The following is a 14,699-nucleotide window of genomic DNA, read 5'->3' on the forward strand; positions in this document are numbered from 1 at the left end:
TACCTTGAGTACCATTTTGTGGCGGTCAGAGAGGCTTATATTTTTTCTGCCTGCACGCTTTTCTGTCTTGTGCTGTTCTAATAAGAGTGGAGATCACAAATGGGGATCTGTTTCCCAAGAACGCACACTTATGCCAGGAAAGGAGGGTGCCCAGACCAGGCGCTTGGTAACCTGGGGGATGCTGCCCTCGTCGTGGGTGTGTGGTTCTAGGCACACAAACTTGTGTAAGGGTGTCAGCCGTGGCTGGGGCCACTGGTCTCAGGCACCATGCTCTACATGCGACTGAGAAACCTGCAATGCTTGTTTTAACAAATGAAGTTTGTTCTTTTATGAAACAGAAATAATAATTCAGGTTGTAAGGACCCATGGTCTCCCTATAAGTGAACTCCGGTCAGTGCCCAAAAAGGTGTTAGAAAGAGATGGAAAAATGAGTCCGTGGTACAAATGTGACTATTTTTTCTCACTATAGTATTAAAAACAATTACATGTGTGTACGTGGTAAAAAGGTCAAAATATAAAAGGATATAACTTGAAAGGGAAGTCTTCCTCCTGTCCCCTTTCCAGTATTTGCTTCCCAAGAGGCAAAACCACCCACGATAAAGCCACTTAGGCCTCCTTGCCAAAGTAACTTCTTGTATACCCAGCATAATTGTGTTTTATATGCTAGTGTGCCCCTCACTTGGAGAGAGTTGGCTCCGTGTTTACCTATCTGTCTCGCTCTTTGTTTTCACTGGCTGTATAATGTCTCATGAAGGTGCCATCATTTCTAGTGTTCAGCCATTCCCAACTGCGGAATGTTTGTTTGTAGCTAACCACGGCTGCAGTGAATATCCTTTATGTGTGTCTTGGTGTGATTTTGTCTGGAGGATAAACTCTTAGAAGCTGAATTGTTGGATCAAAAGGTACATGATTTTAGATATTGACAAATTAACAATTATTTTTCAAGCTCAATTTATACTTCCAACATACTGGAGTGCTTGTTTGCTGTGTTTTCACCAACACTATATTAAAATTCAGTTGTTGTTTTTTTAAAGATTTTATTGGGGAAGGGGAACAGGACTTTATTGGGGAACAGTGTGTAGCCTGCGCTCCCACCCGGGAGGTAGCTCAACTCAAGGTGCTGTGTTCAATCTTAGTTGCAGGGGGCGGAGCCCACCATCCCTTGCAGGGCTCGAGGAGTTGAACTGGCAACCTTGTGGTTGAGAGCCCACTGGCCCATGTGGGAATCGAACCAGCAGCCTTGGGAGTTAGGAGCACGGAGCTCCAACCACTGAGCTCCAACCACTGAGCCATCGGGCGGGGCCAGCCCTAAAATTCAGTTTTTGTTTGCCCGATACACGAAAACTGGAACTTGTATGAGTGACAGTGAACAGCTTCATTTTTCCAAAGCCATCTGTATTATCTCCTTTATCTGGTTTTTCAGGGTGTGAGTCTTACTGATTTGCAAGCATGTGGTTTCGAATGAGGCAAAGCAGCATTTGCCGTGTATGGTAAATATTTTTTCCAGTTTGTTTGACACTGTTTATTTTTCTGTACATGAATTTTGCATTCTGTGTCGTCATAGTTGCCAACACTTCTTCTTAAGGCTTCTGAGATAATGTGGTTTGCCCAGGAAGTTTTTCTCTACATTGAGATTAAAAAAAAATCTGTTTTATTCTACTACTTCTGTGCTATCCATTTTTACTTCTAAGTCTTTGATCCATTCAAGATGTATTTTAAAATAGACCTCTATTTTCCCCCAAATAAATCCCAGTATCTTTCATATTAAATGGTATGTTGCTTTCCCACGGACTTAAAAGGCTACTTTCTCATCAATTGAATTAGTTTTATGATAAAAAGCTGTAAGAGCTATTCCCCTATGACTACTGTTTTTTGGAATTTTCCTCCATATGCTTGCCTGCTTATTTTCTGCGACCTTTGGTAGGTCTTTGACTACTTCTAAAGTTTGATAGTAGCAGGTTCAAGATAACACTAAATATAGATCAATGTAGGCAGGATTGATAGCTGGCTAAAATTTATGATTCTTCTTAGCTAATAACAGGAATATCTTAGTTGGCTACAGAAAGTTTTGTTGTCATTGCCGGCACCGTGAGTGGACTTTTTCTTTCTGATGATTGAACATAGGAAAGCTCTTAATTGTTCTACGTAGTTTTGTGCCCAGTTACCTTGCTGAATTCTTTTATCCAGTGGTTCTATTTCAATTGATATGACCATGTGATTTTCCTTCTTTAGACTATTAATATGGTGTATTGCATCAAGCTTTTTTTTTTAAACATTTTTTTACATTAGTTTCAGGTGTACAAAACAATGTAATAGTTGAACATTTATCATTTATATCCCTCACACAGCGATAACCCTATTGCATCAAGTTTTGAATATTGAACTAGCCTTCCATTCTTGGCTTAACCCCACTTGGTTACGGTATCCTGTACTCTTTACATGCGGCTGGATTTAATTTGCTAACATTTTACTGAGGATTCTTGTGTCTGTGTTCATGACAGAAGCTGGTCTGTAGCGCTGTTTTTATTTGGTTTTGGTATCAGGGTAATGCTGGCCTCATACACTGAGTTGAGAAGTGTTCTCTCCTGTTTTATTTTTAGATTATGTAGAATTGTTGTGTCTTTCAATGTTGAGTTAAATCTACCAGTGAAACCCGATTTCCTTTTTTGGGGAGAGTTTTTAATTACAACTTCAGTGTTTTTACTAGTTATAGGACTACTCAGATTTCCTATTTAATCTTCAGTGAGTTTTAATGGTTTGTGGTTCTCAAGGAATTGTGTATTTCCTCTACCTTGTTGAACTTATGTGCATAAAATTGTTCTTAATATGCTTTTGTTGTTGGAATGTCTTGAGGGGTTTATAATGACAATGCACCTTTAATTCCTAACACTGGTAATTTCTATCTTCTTTTTTTCCTTTGATGAACCTATAGCCCGACTGGCACTTTTATTGATCTTTTTAAAGAACTATTAGGTTATTGCAAAAGTAATTGCAGTTTAAAAGGTTAAAAACAATGCAAAAACCACAATTACTTTTGCACCAACCTAATAGCTTCTGATTCTTTTCTCTGTCTTTGACTTCATTGATTTCTGCTCTTTACTATTTTCATTTTGGTGAATGTACCTCTGCTCTTGATGGGTGGAGTGTTTTATAAATGTGAATCAAGCTAAGTTGCTTAACGATGCTCCAATCTACTACATCCTCAATGAAAAGATGGTCTTCATTTGAGTAGAGTTTATTTATCCATTGTACTTTCTGGTTCGTGTTTTGTGTCTTGTTTAGTAAAATTTTACCTAACTCTATTTTTTTCTTCCAAAAGCTTTATTGCTTTATCTTTTACATTTACAATCTACCTTGCATTGTGTTATATGGTACAGGCTTAGGAGTACTTGTTGCTATTGCAAGTATCGATCGACCCTGGTTGTGTTTAAGTATTTTTTAGGGGAAGCATATTTCTTGGGTTAGCACTTTGCTGAAGGATCCTGAAAAGGGAGCAGAGCAGCCAGAAGTATCCCTGACTCAGAGCGAAGCCCCATAGCAGGTTGTATATGAGAAATGATTTGGCCTGTACCTCTCAGCTGTTGCCAAAGGTTGGCAGCTGCTGGGCAGGTATCACCCCTGCTCAAAAGGTTTCTCCGCCAGCCCCCCTCAATATTCTTGCAGAGCTGGCATGTGTGTGTCTCTCCCCAGTTAGCTCTGGTGTCATTTGGTGGGGCAGAGGAGCATAGTGACCTCCCTCCAGTCTGTAAGTTTTACTTTGGGGGAATCTGGACTCTGTCTGGAAACTGCAGAGGTCCACTCTGACCTTCAGCCTGATCTGGTCCACGTATCACCACCCCGGAAAGCCTATCTGACAGCTACTGTGGCTTACATGGTGTGATGCTTACTTGCGTGTGTCTACCTGAGCTACTCAAACACTTGGTCAAACACTGGTCTAGATGTTTCTGCAAGAAACTTTTTAGCTGAGATTGACCTTAAATTAGTAGACTTTGATTAAAGCAGATTACCTTGATAATGTGGGTGGGCCTCATCCAATCAGCTGAAGGCTTAGAGAAACGACTGCGATCCCCTGAGAAGGAAGGAATCCTGCCTCCAGACTTGAGGACTGCCTCAGGAAAGAGTTGCTATTGCAGCTCAAGTCTGAGTCTCCAGCTGGCTGGCCTGCCCTAAAGATGTTGGACTTGCCAACCCCAGCTATCACGTGAGCCAATTCCTTAAAACAAATCTCTCTGTCTCTTTCCATTCTATTGGTTCAGTTTCTCTAGAAAACCCTGGCTAATAACTGGGGGCGGGGTTATAATTGTGACCTCAATGCATGAAAGATAGAGATCCATTTCTGGTTCTGCATGGTGGTTTTTGCCTGGCTGAAGACAGAGGAATGAGACAGAGACCTCTCTGCTCTACCACCATTCAACTCAAAAGTCAGACATGTTCTAAGAACAATCTTGGGGGCAGTGGGAAATACGGCTCATCCTCAGGCAGGCGGGAAATATTCTGGTTCCTGGTTCTGGAGATGAAGACCACTTACTCCTCATCTTAAAATCTGGGGCCCTTGGTTAGGCAATTATTTAGGATGTTCCCGCTTCTCGCCACATCTGTGGTGGGAAGCACAAGGCTGTGTTTCCACCCTGGCCACTTGTAGAAAAAGCACTAAGTCCATCAAAACAATAATCTGACCCCTGGCATAGCACTTAAGAAAAGTACCCAAAGCCCCCATTTTGTGGATGAGGAGGCCAACAATGGGCAAAGCAATGACCAGGAGCCGGGTCCTGTCCCCTGTCCCCTGTCCCCCGTCCCCCATCCCCCCGGGTCCCCATGTATTCTTCACGGGTGTGCTGCATTTCATGGAGCTACGGCACACGTGGTTAATAAAAATCATTGATTTAATAAATAGCGAGGTGTTTCTGTACAGGTTCCTCCCAGTCTGTCCCTGAGCCGGGCGGGGGAGAGGGGGTGTGGACGCGAGCCTGGGCCTGAGCTTCCTGCTGGCTTCCCAAGGAGGCCGTGCGTGACTTAACCCTATGGTATCCTGAAAATATCCCTTCCAAGAAGGGTTGAGGGAGGGGCCACAGTCACATGAAAATATACATTATTTAGGGGCTGGTACACTGGTCAGGGTCCACTATACATCTTGATGGTGAATCTGGGCTTTCTTGGCTCTGGAGCAGAATTTTTCACATAGTTTGAGGAGCTCTGACAAAATGAACACGGATGAGGCCAATCCAGTTAAAAGCAACAAATCTGTGAGAAGGTAAAAAGGGAAAAGGGTCAGAGAGCAGAGGTTGCACCCTTGGGTCACCAGCTCCCCTCTGCCCCCAGAATCAGGGCAGTGCCCAGCAGGGTGGTGACTGTGGGTCTGACACGCAGCCTTATCCTGAGTTAGAGACAGGCGAAGGGGCCGGGACCAGCCCTTTCCATTTCCCTGAGGGGGTGGAGATTTCCTAGAGCCCAGCTCCCCAAGGCCCCACAGCCTTTCCAGGTGGTTCAGGGCAAGAGGCAGATGCGCTGGGTAGGGTGCATGTTACCCAGGTCAGCAGTAATGGACGTTAGCCCCCATCCCTCCGTAGGGCAGATGCCCCCTAAGCATTGCTTCTGGCCCCCAGCTCACCCTGACTCATTCTAGTGGGTTAATTTTAAAAGTCTGCCCTGGACACTCACTGTACCTTATTGTTCGGAACCATCTCTGGCTCCCTGTTGTCAACAGGGAGTGATAAGCACGATGCCCAAGCATGGTCACCGTGTTTCCTTCAGTTCTGGTGAGCTGGCTTAATTCCCAGTGGATGGAAACATCCATTAAAACTTAGGGGGATTCGTCTTTTGTCGGTGCCCACAAGGCATTCACAGGAGTCCCCCATGGACACTGCTTTTTCAATGTTGGGAGGAAAGAGCTCATGTTCCTTAGTCTTGCCGGAAGGTTCTCCCTGCACTTGTTTCCAAGGCCTGAGACCCTCATGCGCTGGCTGGGAGCTGCCTCAACACCTGCTGGCCCTGGGGTGGGGCTGGCCAATGGAAAGCTTGGGCAAGAAGGAAGGGAGGCGGGAGGGGTACTTGCCCCTGCTCCCTCCAAGTCACTGTTGCTCTCTAGGCAACTTCCTCCCCTTCAGGACCCAGCCCTCCTCCCAGTTCTGTTCTCTCTCATCATAGCTTCAGGCAAAGGGGGCCAAGCCACCCTGGGCAGCTTCCAAAGGAAGGAAGAGGGTCTGCGGGAGGCTTAGTCGAGGATGGAAGAAAGCCCCTGGGGTTCTGCACCAGGGAGTGTGTGCTTGGCCCCCAGAGAGATGGTCATTAAATAGTGTCCCTTTCTGCAAGAACTACCGGACAGCCAATTCCCTGGCTTCAGGTAAGCAGCTGTCCAAGTCACACTGGCCTCTGCTAAAATCTCCCACTGTCCATGGGGGCAGACTCACTCCTCAGCTGGGGCACGCAGCATGTCACAGGCTGAGCCCAGACTGTCACTGGACCTGCTGTCTGCGCTCTGGGTTCTCTACACCCCCATCATGTGGCCCTTCTACCCTGTGCAGGCACGAGTCTGCTGCTTTGGGGATGGGGTGGCCCCAGGGTGTGTGATGGCCCTGGTCTCTGGTGACCCCGGCCTCGGGTCCCTTCCTACTCACCGAGCACTCCCAGGTTCTCTGTCTGGAAGATCTTCTGCAGGGGTGGGATGTAAATCACAGCCAGCTGCCCCAGAATTGACCCGAGCACGGAGTACAGGAACATGTGGTTCCGGAGGAAGCCGATCTCGAATATCAGCTTGGTCTGGGGGAGAAAAGCATGTGACCCCCACTTCAGATGAGGCTGCCTGCGTCCCAGAGCCCCTGAGTGACTTGGGCAGGGACCACAGTTTCTCACTGAGAGCACAAGGCAGCTCTCCAGGAAAGGAAGCCAAGAGTCTCACCTGGGAGCGGCAGGTCAGGGCGTTGAAGAGGTCAAAGAACACAAAACAGGTGAAGGTCATTGTTGTGGTGCGCGGGGTGCTGGCCTTGTCTTCGGGGATCTGGAACACGAGTGATACAGGATGAGGTGATACAGTCTCCTGCCACACACTCATCCCTCACCCAGCCCAGGGATAGAGCAGGCCTGTAATCGTGGCTCGGTGTCCAGACCACAGTACTTTAGTTTTACTAGGAATCCATCGAAAGCTCCCTGAGTCACCTGGTGTAAGCCCGAAGTGTGTTTCCCAACTTCCCCACGGTCCAGCCCCTCTGTCGGCACCTGGCAGGGGCCACTAGCCCTTCCTCTGGAATTTCGGCAGCCCTTGATACCAGAGGAGGCACCTCGCACACGTGAATGGAACATCCCTTCCTCCCGCAGGTGACACTGCCTCCCGGGAGGTGACACCTCCACAGTTACATCCACTTCACAGAATGTCGCAACCCCACAGAACTAGGGCCTGTGAGGCTGGATGAACGGAGCCACCGCCCCCTCCCTGGCTCTGGCACTGCGGCAGAACCGTCTCATTCTGGCTGACATCGTGGGGGCGGGGCTGCAGACCAAGGTGAGAGGGCTCAGGGTGTGCACCCTGAACATCCTTCTGGCTGATGAGAGGTGGTGCATCCCCTGTGGCACAGGCAGCAGGCACCAGTGCTACCCTGAGCTCATCTGCGGGACCAGAGGTTCACACAGATTCCTCTGGGAGCGACTGTTAAAACAGAGCTGGACACAGCAGGTCCTGGGTGGGGCCTGAGAATCTGCGTGTCTCACAAGGTCCTGGGGTGCTGATGTCGCTGCAGGGCCCCCATGCTGAGGATGACTGTGTCACACCAGGAAGGTCTGTGCTTCTCTCTCCACTAACTGAGCACACAGGCGGGCGGACCAAGGTGGGGGGAGAAAAGCCGCTCCTTTTGAGGCAGAACAGTGGCAGTGTCCTATCCCTTCTCACAGCTGGGTGACGGGGGTTAAAGGTCTGGACGGAGTCACCTGCCTATTCTCCGTCTAGATCACTGGATGTCTCCAGACACAGGCTCCCTTAACCTGCAGGCCACGCAAAGACCCATAATAAGAGCCTGCCAACAAGCACCTCCAGGGAATAAGACAGGAGTTTCTTTTAGATTTCAAATCGTTTTCTGGTGACAACAGAAAGAAGTAGAGGGATGTGTCCCATTTAGGAAAAAGTCTGAATTCTTTTCTCCGACCCTGAAGCTTCCCATCCCTTCTGCCTTTCTGCCTCTTTCCACTTCTGCCAAGTCAGCTCCTAGTCACCTGACCCTCCTTCCCCAGTGCTGCCCTGGATGCCTACATTTGTCACCCCCCCACCCCCCTAGCAGGGACCGTCCGCCTTGCTTTGCACCCGCCCCAGCCCTGCATCAGCCACCAGCACCCAGGCATTGACTGAGCCAGTGAGAACGTTATTGACTGAGCCAGTGAGAACGTTATTGACTGAGCCAGTGAGAACGTTATTGACTGAGCCAGTGAGAACGTTATTGACTGAGCCAGTGAGAACGTTATTGACTGAGCCAGTGAGAACGTTATTGACTGAGCCAGTGAGAACGTTATTGACTGAGCCAGTGAGAACATTATTGACTGAGCCAGTGAGAACGTTATTGACTGAGCCAGTGAGAACGTTATTGACTGAGCCAGTGAGAACATTATTGACTGAGCCAGTGAGAACGTTCTTCACCTCCTTCCAGAAGATGAAGAGGGTCCCGCTGATGATGACGGAAGCCGACAGCAGGATCTTCAGGATGAGGGCTCTGCTGAGGATTGTGTCCTTGACGTTCCTCGGTGGCTGCCGCAGGGTGTCTTTGTCCACTGGCTCTACCCCCAAGCTGCTCGGAACAAAATGGAACCCTCTGAAATAAGCCACTGGAAAGGGTACTTTCGACAAGGCGTGTAGCAGTTACACAAGTAAGGACCCCTGAAGCAGAGACATGCTCAAGTTAGGGGGCGGGAGCCAGGGTGTCCCCAGTCTCATGGGGACCTCCAGGGCCTTGCTGGAAGCCTGCCCTTCCCATCCTCCGACCCCTCCCTAACTGCCCCTTCCAAGGAGTCTTCCACAGCCTAGCCTCCCTCGGGCAGCTGCACACAGCTCCTCCAACCGCACACCTGCCCACCTCCATTGGGAACCCGCCAGCTCCTGATAACCACACCACGGTCCTGGAACCACACCCAGTCATCCTCATGCTCAGTTTCCACCACAAGGGGACAGCGGGGCCTGGCCTCATCCCAGCTGGCCAGGAGAAACAGCATCCAGGCCTCACCCACTAGAGTCCTCTCATCAACTAAGAGATACCCTCCTTCATCCAACTCCTAAACAGTGGGATTGAGGCCAGACCAATGGTAGGTGGTGTGGGGGCACCAGGGAGGGAGAAGACTGGGTGAAGCCCCGGGCCTGTGCTTAGGGAGAGCATGTAGAAAAGGGAGCCCTTACTCTGGGCATGGGAGGGGATGACAAAGTAGGACCCTCTTTCCTTCAGCAGCTATCACAGGCAATGATTAAATTAATAATGGTCACAATAATCAGCTACATCTGAACCAGTCCCTACTATGTGCTCAAGCAGGTGAAGTGTCTTGCTTGCTTTGGTCTTCCTCACTCCAAAGCTCATCTTTCTCCTGCACCATTGAGCCAATCATTTACTGAGCACCTACTATCTGCCAAGCACCATTGTAGGAGCTGGGATACTTCAGGGAACAAAATAAAAACCTTGCCTCCATGACGCTGACATTCTAAAGGGGAGATGGATTATAATCAGATAAATAAGGAAATACATATTTTCCCTTCTAGGGAAAATTAAGGCAGAGGAAAGTGACTGAGAGTGAGGAGGCTGCAGTTAATCAGGGAGGACTTCTTGAAGGTGGTGACCTGAATGAACAGAGGAATTGGGCCATGTGGCTAGCTCAGGAGAGCATTCCAGGTAGAGGGGACAGAAAGTTCCATCATTCCCCGCTCTGCCTGCCTAGGTACTTCCCTCTGTGCCCAGGGCATTCCACTCTCTCTCCCCAGTGCACCACACTTAAGTTTTCTGGGACTCCTTACGGCCAGTGACCACGTTTGCCCACCTCTGTAGCTCGCAGCACAGAGTAGGGGTGCGGTTTGTGGAGCCTGGCAGAAGTGGTGCGGTGCTCCAGCCCAGGACCTCACCTCTGTGCCGGCGGCCCGTCCATGATGATGTTGATCCACAGGATCTGCATGGCGTTGAGGGGGTTGGGCAGGTTGCACATGGTGGACAGAGTGATGAGGCTCAAGGCCGAGATGCTCCTGCAGGGCACAAGCGGCCGACAGGGGGCGCTGTCAACAGCTGCTTGCCGGACGCAGACGCCCGCACTCGGCGGCACTGGGAGAGGCTAGCCTCAGACTTACGTGCTCAGCTGAAATCGGACAAAGTTTTTGATGTTATGAAAAATCCCCTTGCCTTCCTCCACTGCATTCCTGCAAGACAGGAGAAAGTATTTAGTCACAAAGAGGGTCTGGCTCCACTGGCTGCTAAATGCAGTGATGGTGTCACTTAGGGTGACACCTCCGGGTGACACCATGCTTGGAACACCCTCCCGCTCCTGCCCATTTCCCCTTGCTGGCATTCTTGAGGACACACCAGTAGAGGAAGAAGCGCCATCAGCTGCTGGGGACAGGTCCCTGAGCCATGACCAGAAGACAGTACATTACTGTCACTCTAGCCCAGGGACCCCAGCCCTCACCCAGCACTGAAATGCCTCCTGAAGTGCCGAATGCATCTCAGTGATTCACCAATGACAACAGGTACAGCAAAACCAATTAAAGCTGCCAATTAGAAGGGGCACAGCAAGGAGGAAGAGAATTGAGGTTGAAAACATCTGTTGTATTTTTAGGAGGCTCTTTGTGACAGTCCTTGAGTCACTAATTAATAGAAAATGATTTAATTCTTCCCCGTGTTTACTACAAATTTTTGCAAAACAATGAAAACTGCAGAGCTATATATATTAACTGCATCTTTTTTTTTTTAATTCAGAGGAAGTGTTTTGAGAATTCCTAGGGTGAATCCATTTGTAAAGAAAAGATTCCTGTTGTAAAGTCGATAATCACATCAAACTTTCATATTTGTTTAGATTTTGGTATCAGGCTTAAGTTTTCTCCCACTCCCAATTATTGCAATTTACATATGGAACTAATTAAAATTAGCCTTAATTGGAACTGAAGTCTTAACTGGAACGGATTAAAATTATATCTAGTGGGAAGATAAATTTATTACGAGAAAAATAAAGAAAAGTAAAACAGAAGAAAACAATTTTTTGTGACCCCAGCACCCGGAGATCATGGGTGTTCACTATCTGGGTATTTCTGTCCAGTCTCTTTTCAGTGTGTGAAATGTACGTGTCAACGCAGACAACACTAGACTCAAACTGAATGTACTCATTTCCCCACTGTGAATGTTTCTGTGTCTTTAAATGTTCTTCCAAACATGAATTTTAATGGCCACGTAGTATTTCTGTCTCTTGCTGCTGGCACTCAGGATGACGTAGGATTTCCTGATACACAGACATACCAGCACATGCCTCCTTTTGCACACCTAACCCAGGCTTTTCCGTCAGTGCACAAATTAGGGCTCTGCCTGCCACTAACCCCAGGGTGGCCCCCATGACCCTGGTTTATGTGGTGTTTGGGCCTGGCACACCTTGTATCTCCAGCACAGCAGACCCCTGGGGCTGGTTACCCCAGGCATTTTTGCCACTTAAATAAAATGAAACAAAACAAAACATCTAAAGAGCAACTCACATGATGGCTGAGAAGTCATCGTCCACCAGGATCATGTTGGCGGCCTCTTTGCTAACGTCTGTCCCTGTCTGCCCCATGGAAATCCCGATGTCTGCTGACTTCAGGGCAACTGCGTCGTTTACCCCATCCCCCGTCATGGCCACGATAGCCCCTGACTCCTGCAAAGCCTTTAGAAAGAGGTGCTGAGTTGTGACCTGCAGCCTGAGGCCTTCCTCCTAGGTCCTGCCTTCTCTCCTAACACTCTGCCTCTCACACTGTGTGGCCGGCAGCAGAGACCCCTCTCTGGAAGGTACCGGAGTCAGGAGGCCTGAGTCTGAATCCCAGCTCCATGCCCTGAGCTGTGGGAACTGGGCAAGCCTTGAACCCCTCAACCTCAGTTTTTCCATCTGCAAAATGGGAGCGACAGTCTCTCCTCAGGGCTGTGGTGAGGCCTAGACTAAGACCATGGATGGGATATTGCCCAGCAATAGTAAAGGCACAGATGTGTTATCCATCACCATTCAATGATAATCTATTTGTCCCCTGAAATTATGTGGAGCCCAGTAAGTGTTAATATTTTCTTTCAGGACTAACTTGAGATTCACTCAGCAGAATGAAAAAATCCAAAAATAGCATAAAAGAAAAAACACAGCTACCAACAGAGTTAAAGAGTTTTCAAAGTATATATGTGCCAGGAAACCAAGCACCTTTGCAGGACTCTTGTTCCAGCACTTTCAGTTTTTGATGCACAATCAGAAAATCTTATCAACTCTTTATTTGGCAGCTGCTGGTATGCCAGACACTGTGCCAAGAGCTTCACAGGCCTGGCTTCCTTTAATCTTCTCGCCAGTCTTGTGAATTAGGTGATGTCATTCATTTCATCCCCACTTTACAGATAAGAAAACTAAGGCCTGGAGTTAACTAACAGGAATATACCATAAAGCACTTGACTAACAAAGGGTAGCCTCTTTTCAGTTTTCCCTTTGTACCCAATTCCTGCTCTCTGGTGGTAAAGGGCCCCTCATTCTCCCCTCCCCAGATGCTGGGTAAAGGCCACCACGGATGCAGCAGCCCTGGACCGAGAGCAGGAAGCCACAGTTTGAGGATGGTTGAGGCTCCAGCCAGCTTGGGCCCCGGACCACCCTGCGGAACAGAGCTACTGCTGCTACCCAAGACTGTATCTTGAGGGACGAGTGAGGCAGAACCTGTTTCCTTACACAACTTACCTTGATGATTTTGAGTTTGTGCTTAGGGCTGGTCCTGAAGAAGACAGACACCTGGACACAGAGACGTGAAAGCGCAGAAAGTCAATGAATGCAAAGCTGGAAACACAACCCCCTCTACCCAGCCTCAGCAAGCCGCTGGGAGGACTCCACCTTCCCGACGTGGTCAGCCAGCTTGGAGTGCTCCATACTTTCCACCTCTTCCCCGGACATGGCTTTCAGCCTTCCATTGCACAGGCCGATGTTCCTCCCTGCATGGTAGGGAGAATCCATCCTGAGGGCTTGCTTTGGTGCCTGCGACTGCGGTCCCCATTCCCACCCCTCCCTCCACCTACCTGACATCAAGAGAATAACAAGACTAAAACCACAATGGCTACCATTTACTGAGCCCCTGCTATGTTACAGGGTCTAATTCCATCCACAGAATTAACCTACAACAAAGGCCTTCTTATCCCTGCTTTAAAGATCAGGAATCTGAGAGGGAAGTGATTCCTTAGGGTCATAGGGTAAGTGGTGACCTGACAGGGTTCTGTCTGATTTCCTAGTGACAGGCTGCCTCAAGGCAGAGGGCCAAGAAAACCAAGGTGTGAGAATCCTAAAGGCAGTAATAAGTAGAATAGTGGGAACAGGTTTGTTAGCCCTCTGCTGATGAAGAGCCTGAGGGTCAGAGTGGTTCTATGATTTGCTAAGGGCCCACAACTGGTGGCAAAAGCCAGACTGGAACTATACACTGGGATTGATGCTGCCTGTGAAGACTAAGTGAGATCATGGATGAAAAACCCTGGCACATAGCAGGTTCTCATTATACAATGAGGATTTATTTCCCCTTTTGGAGAATCTGCCAGCATTTTAGACAAAAACCTTCAAAGGTGGAGTGCTGGTCCATGAATCTCAGAATCTTTTCTAAGCACTGAGAAGGTAGGTGTGAGCGCTCCTGACCAGGTTTGCTGAAGATTAACCAATGGTAGTGACCCCACTGTAAAGGATGACAGATCCTTGCTTTCTTACCCTCCGCCGCCTTCCCCATTACCTATCGCCAAGGCTGTCTCCAGGGCATCTCCCGTTATCATTTTCACGGACACGCCGGACTCAGAGAGAACCTGCACCGCTTCCTTCACACCCGCCCTCGGAGGGTCGATGATTCCAACGAGACCCAGAAACGTCAGCTTCCCCAGCTCGGGCCCAGAAGCCAGGGCCAGCACTGAGGAGAGAGCAGACCAACAGAAGCGTCACTGGGCGCCGAGGGGTCTGATTTTATCCCGTCAGCCCCAGCCCCCACCATGTCCCAGACCAGACCCTCTTCTGTCTGCTATGGGCTTGGGCACCGAGTTTCCAGAGCACAAAGGGAAGGCAAACATCTTTGCAGTGGTTGTCATCAGGCCTGTGCAGGGTAATGGGTCTCATCACCCCCAAACAGAGAGAGATGCTAGAGACAACTTGCCAGGCAGAAAATATGGTCCCTGTCCACTGGTGGTATAATACCCCAAGCCCATGCCAGCAAGAGTGGCCACAAGAAAGTGTGAGACAGCCTATGATGGGCCATTTCTGACAATTCTCCTTGTCTATTTGCTCTGTTCTCATTTTGTCACCTCCAGCAGACTGGGGATAACAGCTTACCAAAGGTAAAGAAAAATGTGCGGGAGGGTAACACGGGTGAGAAGACTGTTGGCGTGTCTCGGCCTTGACTGTTTCAGTGGCACAGAAGCCAGGCCCAACTCCTGGGGACGAGTGCTCCCAGAGGGGGAACTGACCTTACTCTGTCACCTTACTGATACTGGAGCTGGTAAGTGGTGACCTGACAGGGTTCTGTC

The 14,699-nt window shown here is 48.8% G+C and overlaps 1 protein-coding gene across 1 annotated transcript in view; it reads right to left on the reverse strand.

The window, feature by feature from the left end:
• Positions 1-4,865: 4,865 nt before the first annotated feature.
• Positions 4,866-14,699, reverse strand: part of ATP2C2 (ATPase secretory pathway Ca2+ transporting 2) — a 62,052-nt gene continuing 52,218 nt past the window's right edge. Inside the window, exons 18-27 of the mRNA XM_019747123.3 lie at positions 13,919-14,089; positions 13,042-13,139; positions 12,892-12,942; positions 11,687-11,853; positions 10,298-10,366; positions 10,079-10,195; positions 8,618-8,765; positions 6,896-6,994; positions 6,615-6,756; positions 4,866-5,241 (exon numbers count right to left, since the gene is read on the reverse strand). Coding sequence (XP_019602682.3) covers positions 5,123-5,241; positions 6,615-6,756; positions 6,896-6,994; positions 8,618-8,765; positions 10,079-10,195; positions 10,298-10,366; positions 11,687-11,853; positions 12,892-12,942; positions 13,042-13,139; positions 13,919-14,089 — 1,181 coding nt within the window. The 3' untranslated portion in view covers positions 4,866-5,122. The remainder of the gene's footprint in view (positions 5,242-6,614; positions 6,757-6,895; positions 6,995-8,617; positions 8,766-10,078; positions 10,196-10,297; positions 10,367-11,686; positions 11,854-12,891; positions 12,943-13,041; positions 13,140-13,918; positions 14,090-14,699) is intronic.

This window comes from Rhinolophus sinicus, chromosome 8 (genome assembly GCF_057876585.1).
Source record: "Rhinolophus sinicus isolate RSI-liver-muscle chromosome 8, RSI-T2T, whole genome shotgun sequence".
Taxonomy (NCBI): domain Eukaryota; kingdom Metazoa; phylum Chordata; class Mammalia; order Chiroptera; family Rhinolophidae; genus Rhinolophus; species Rhinolophus sinicus.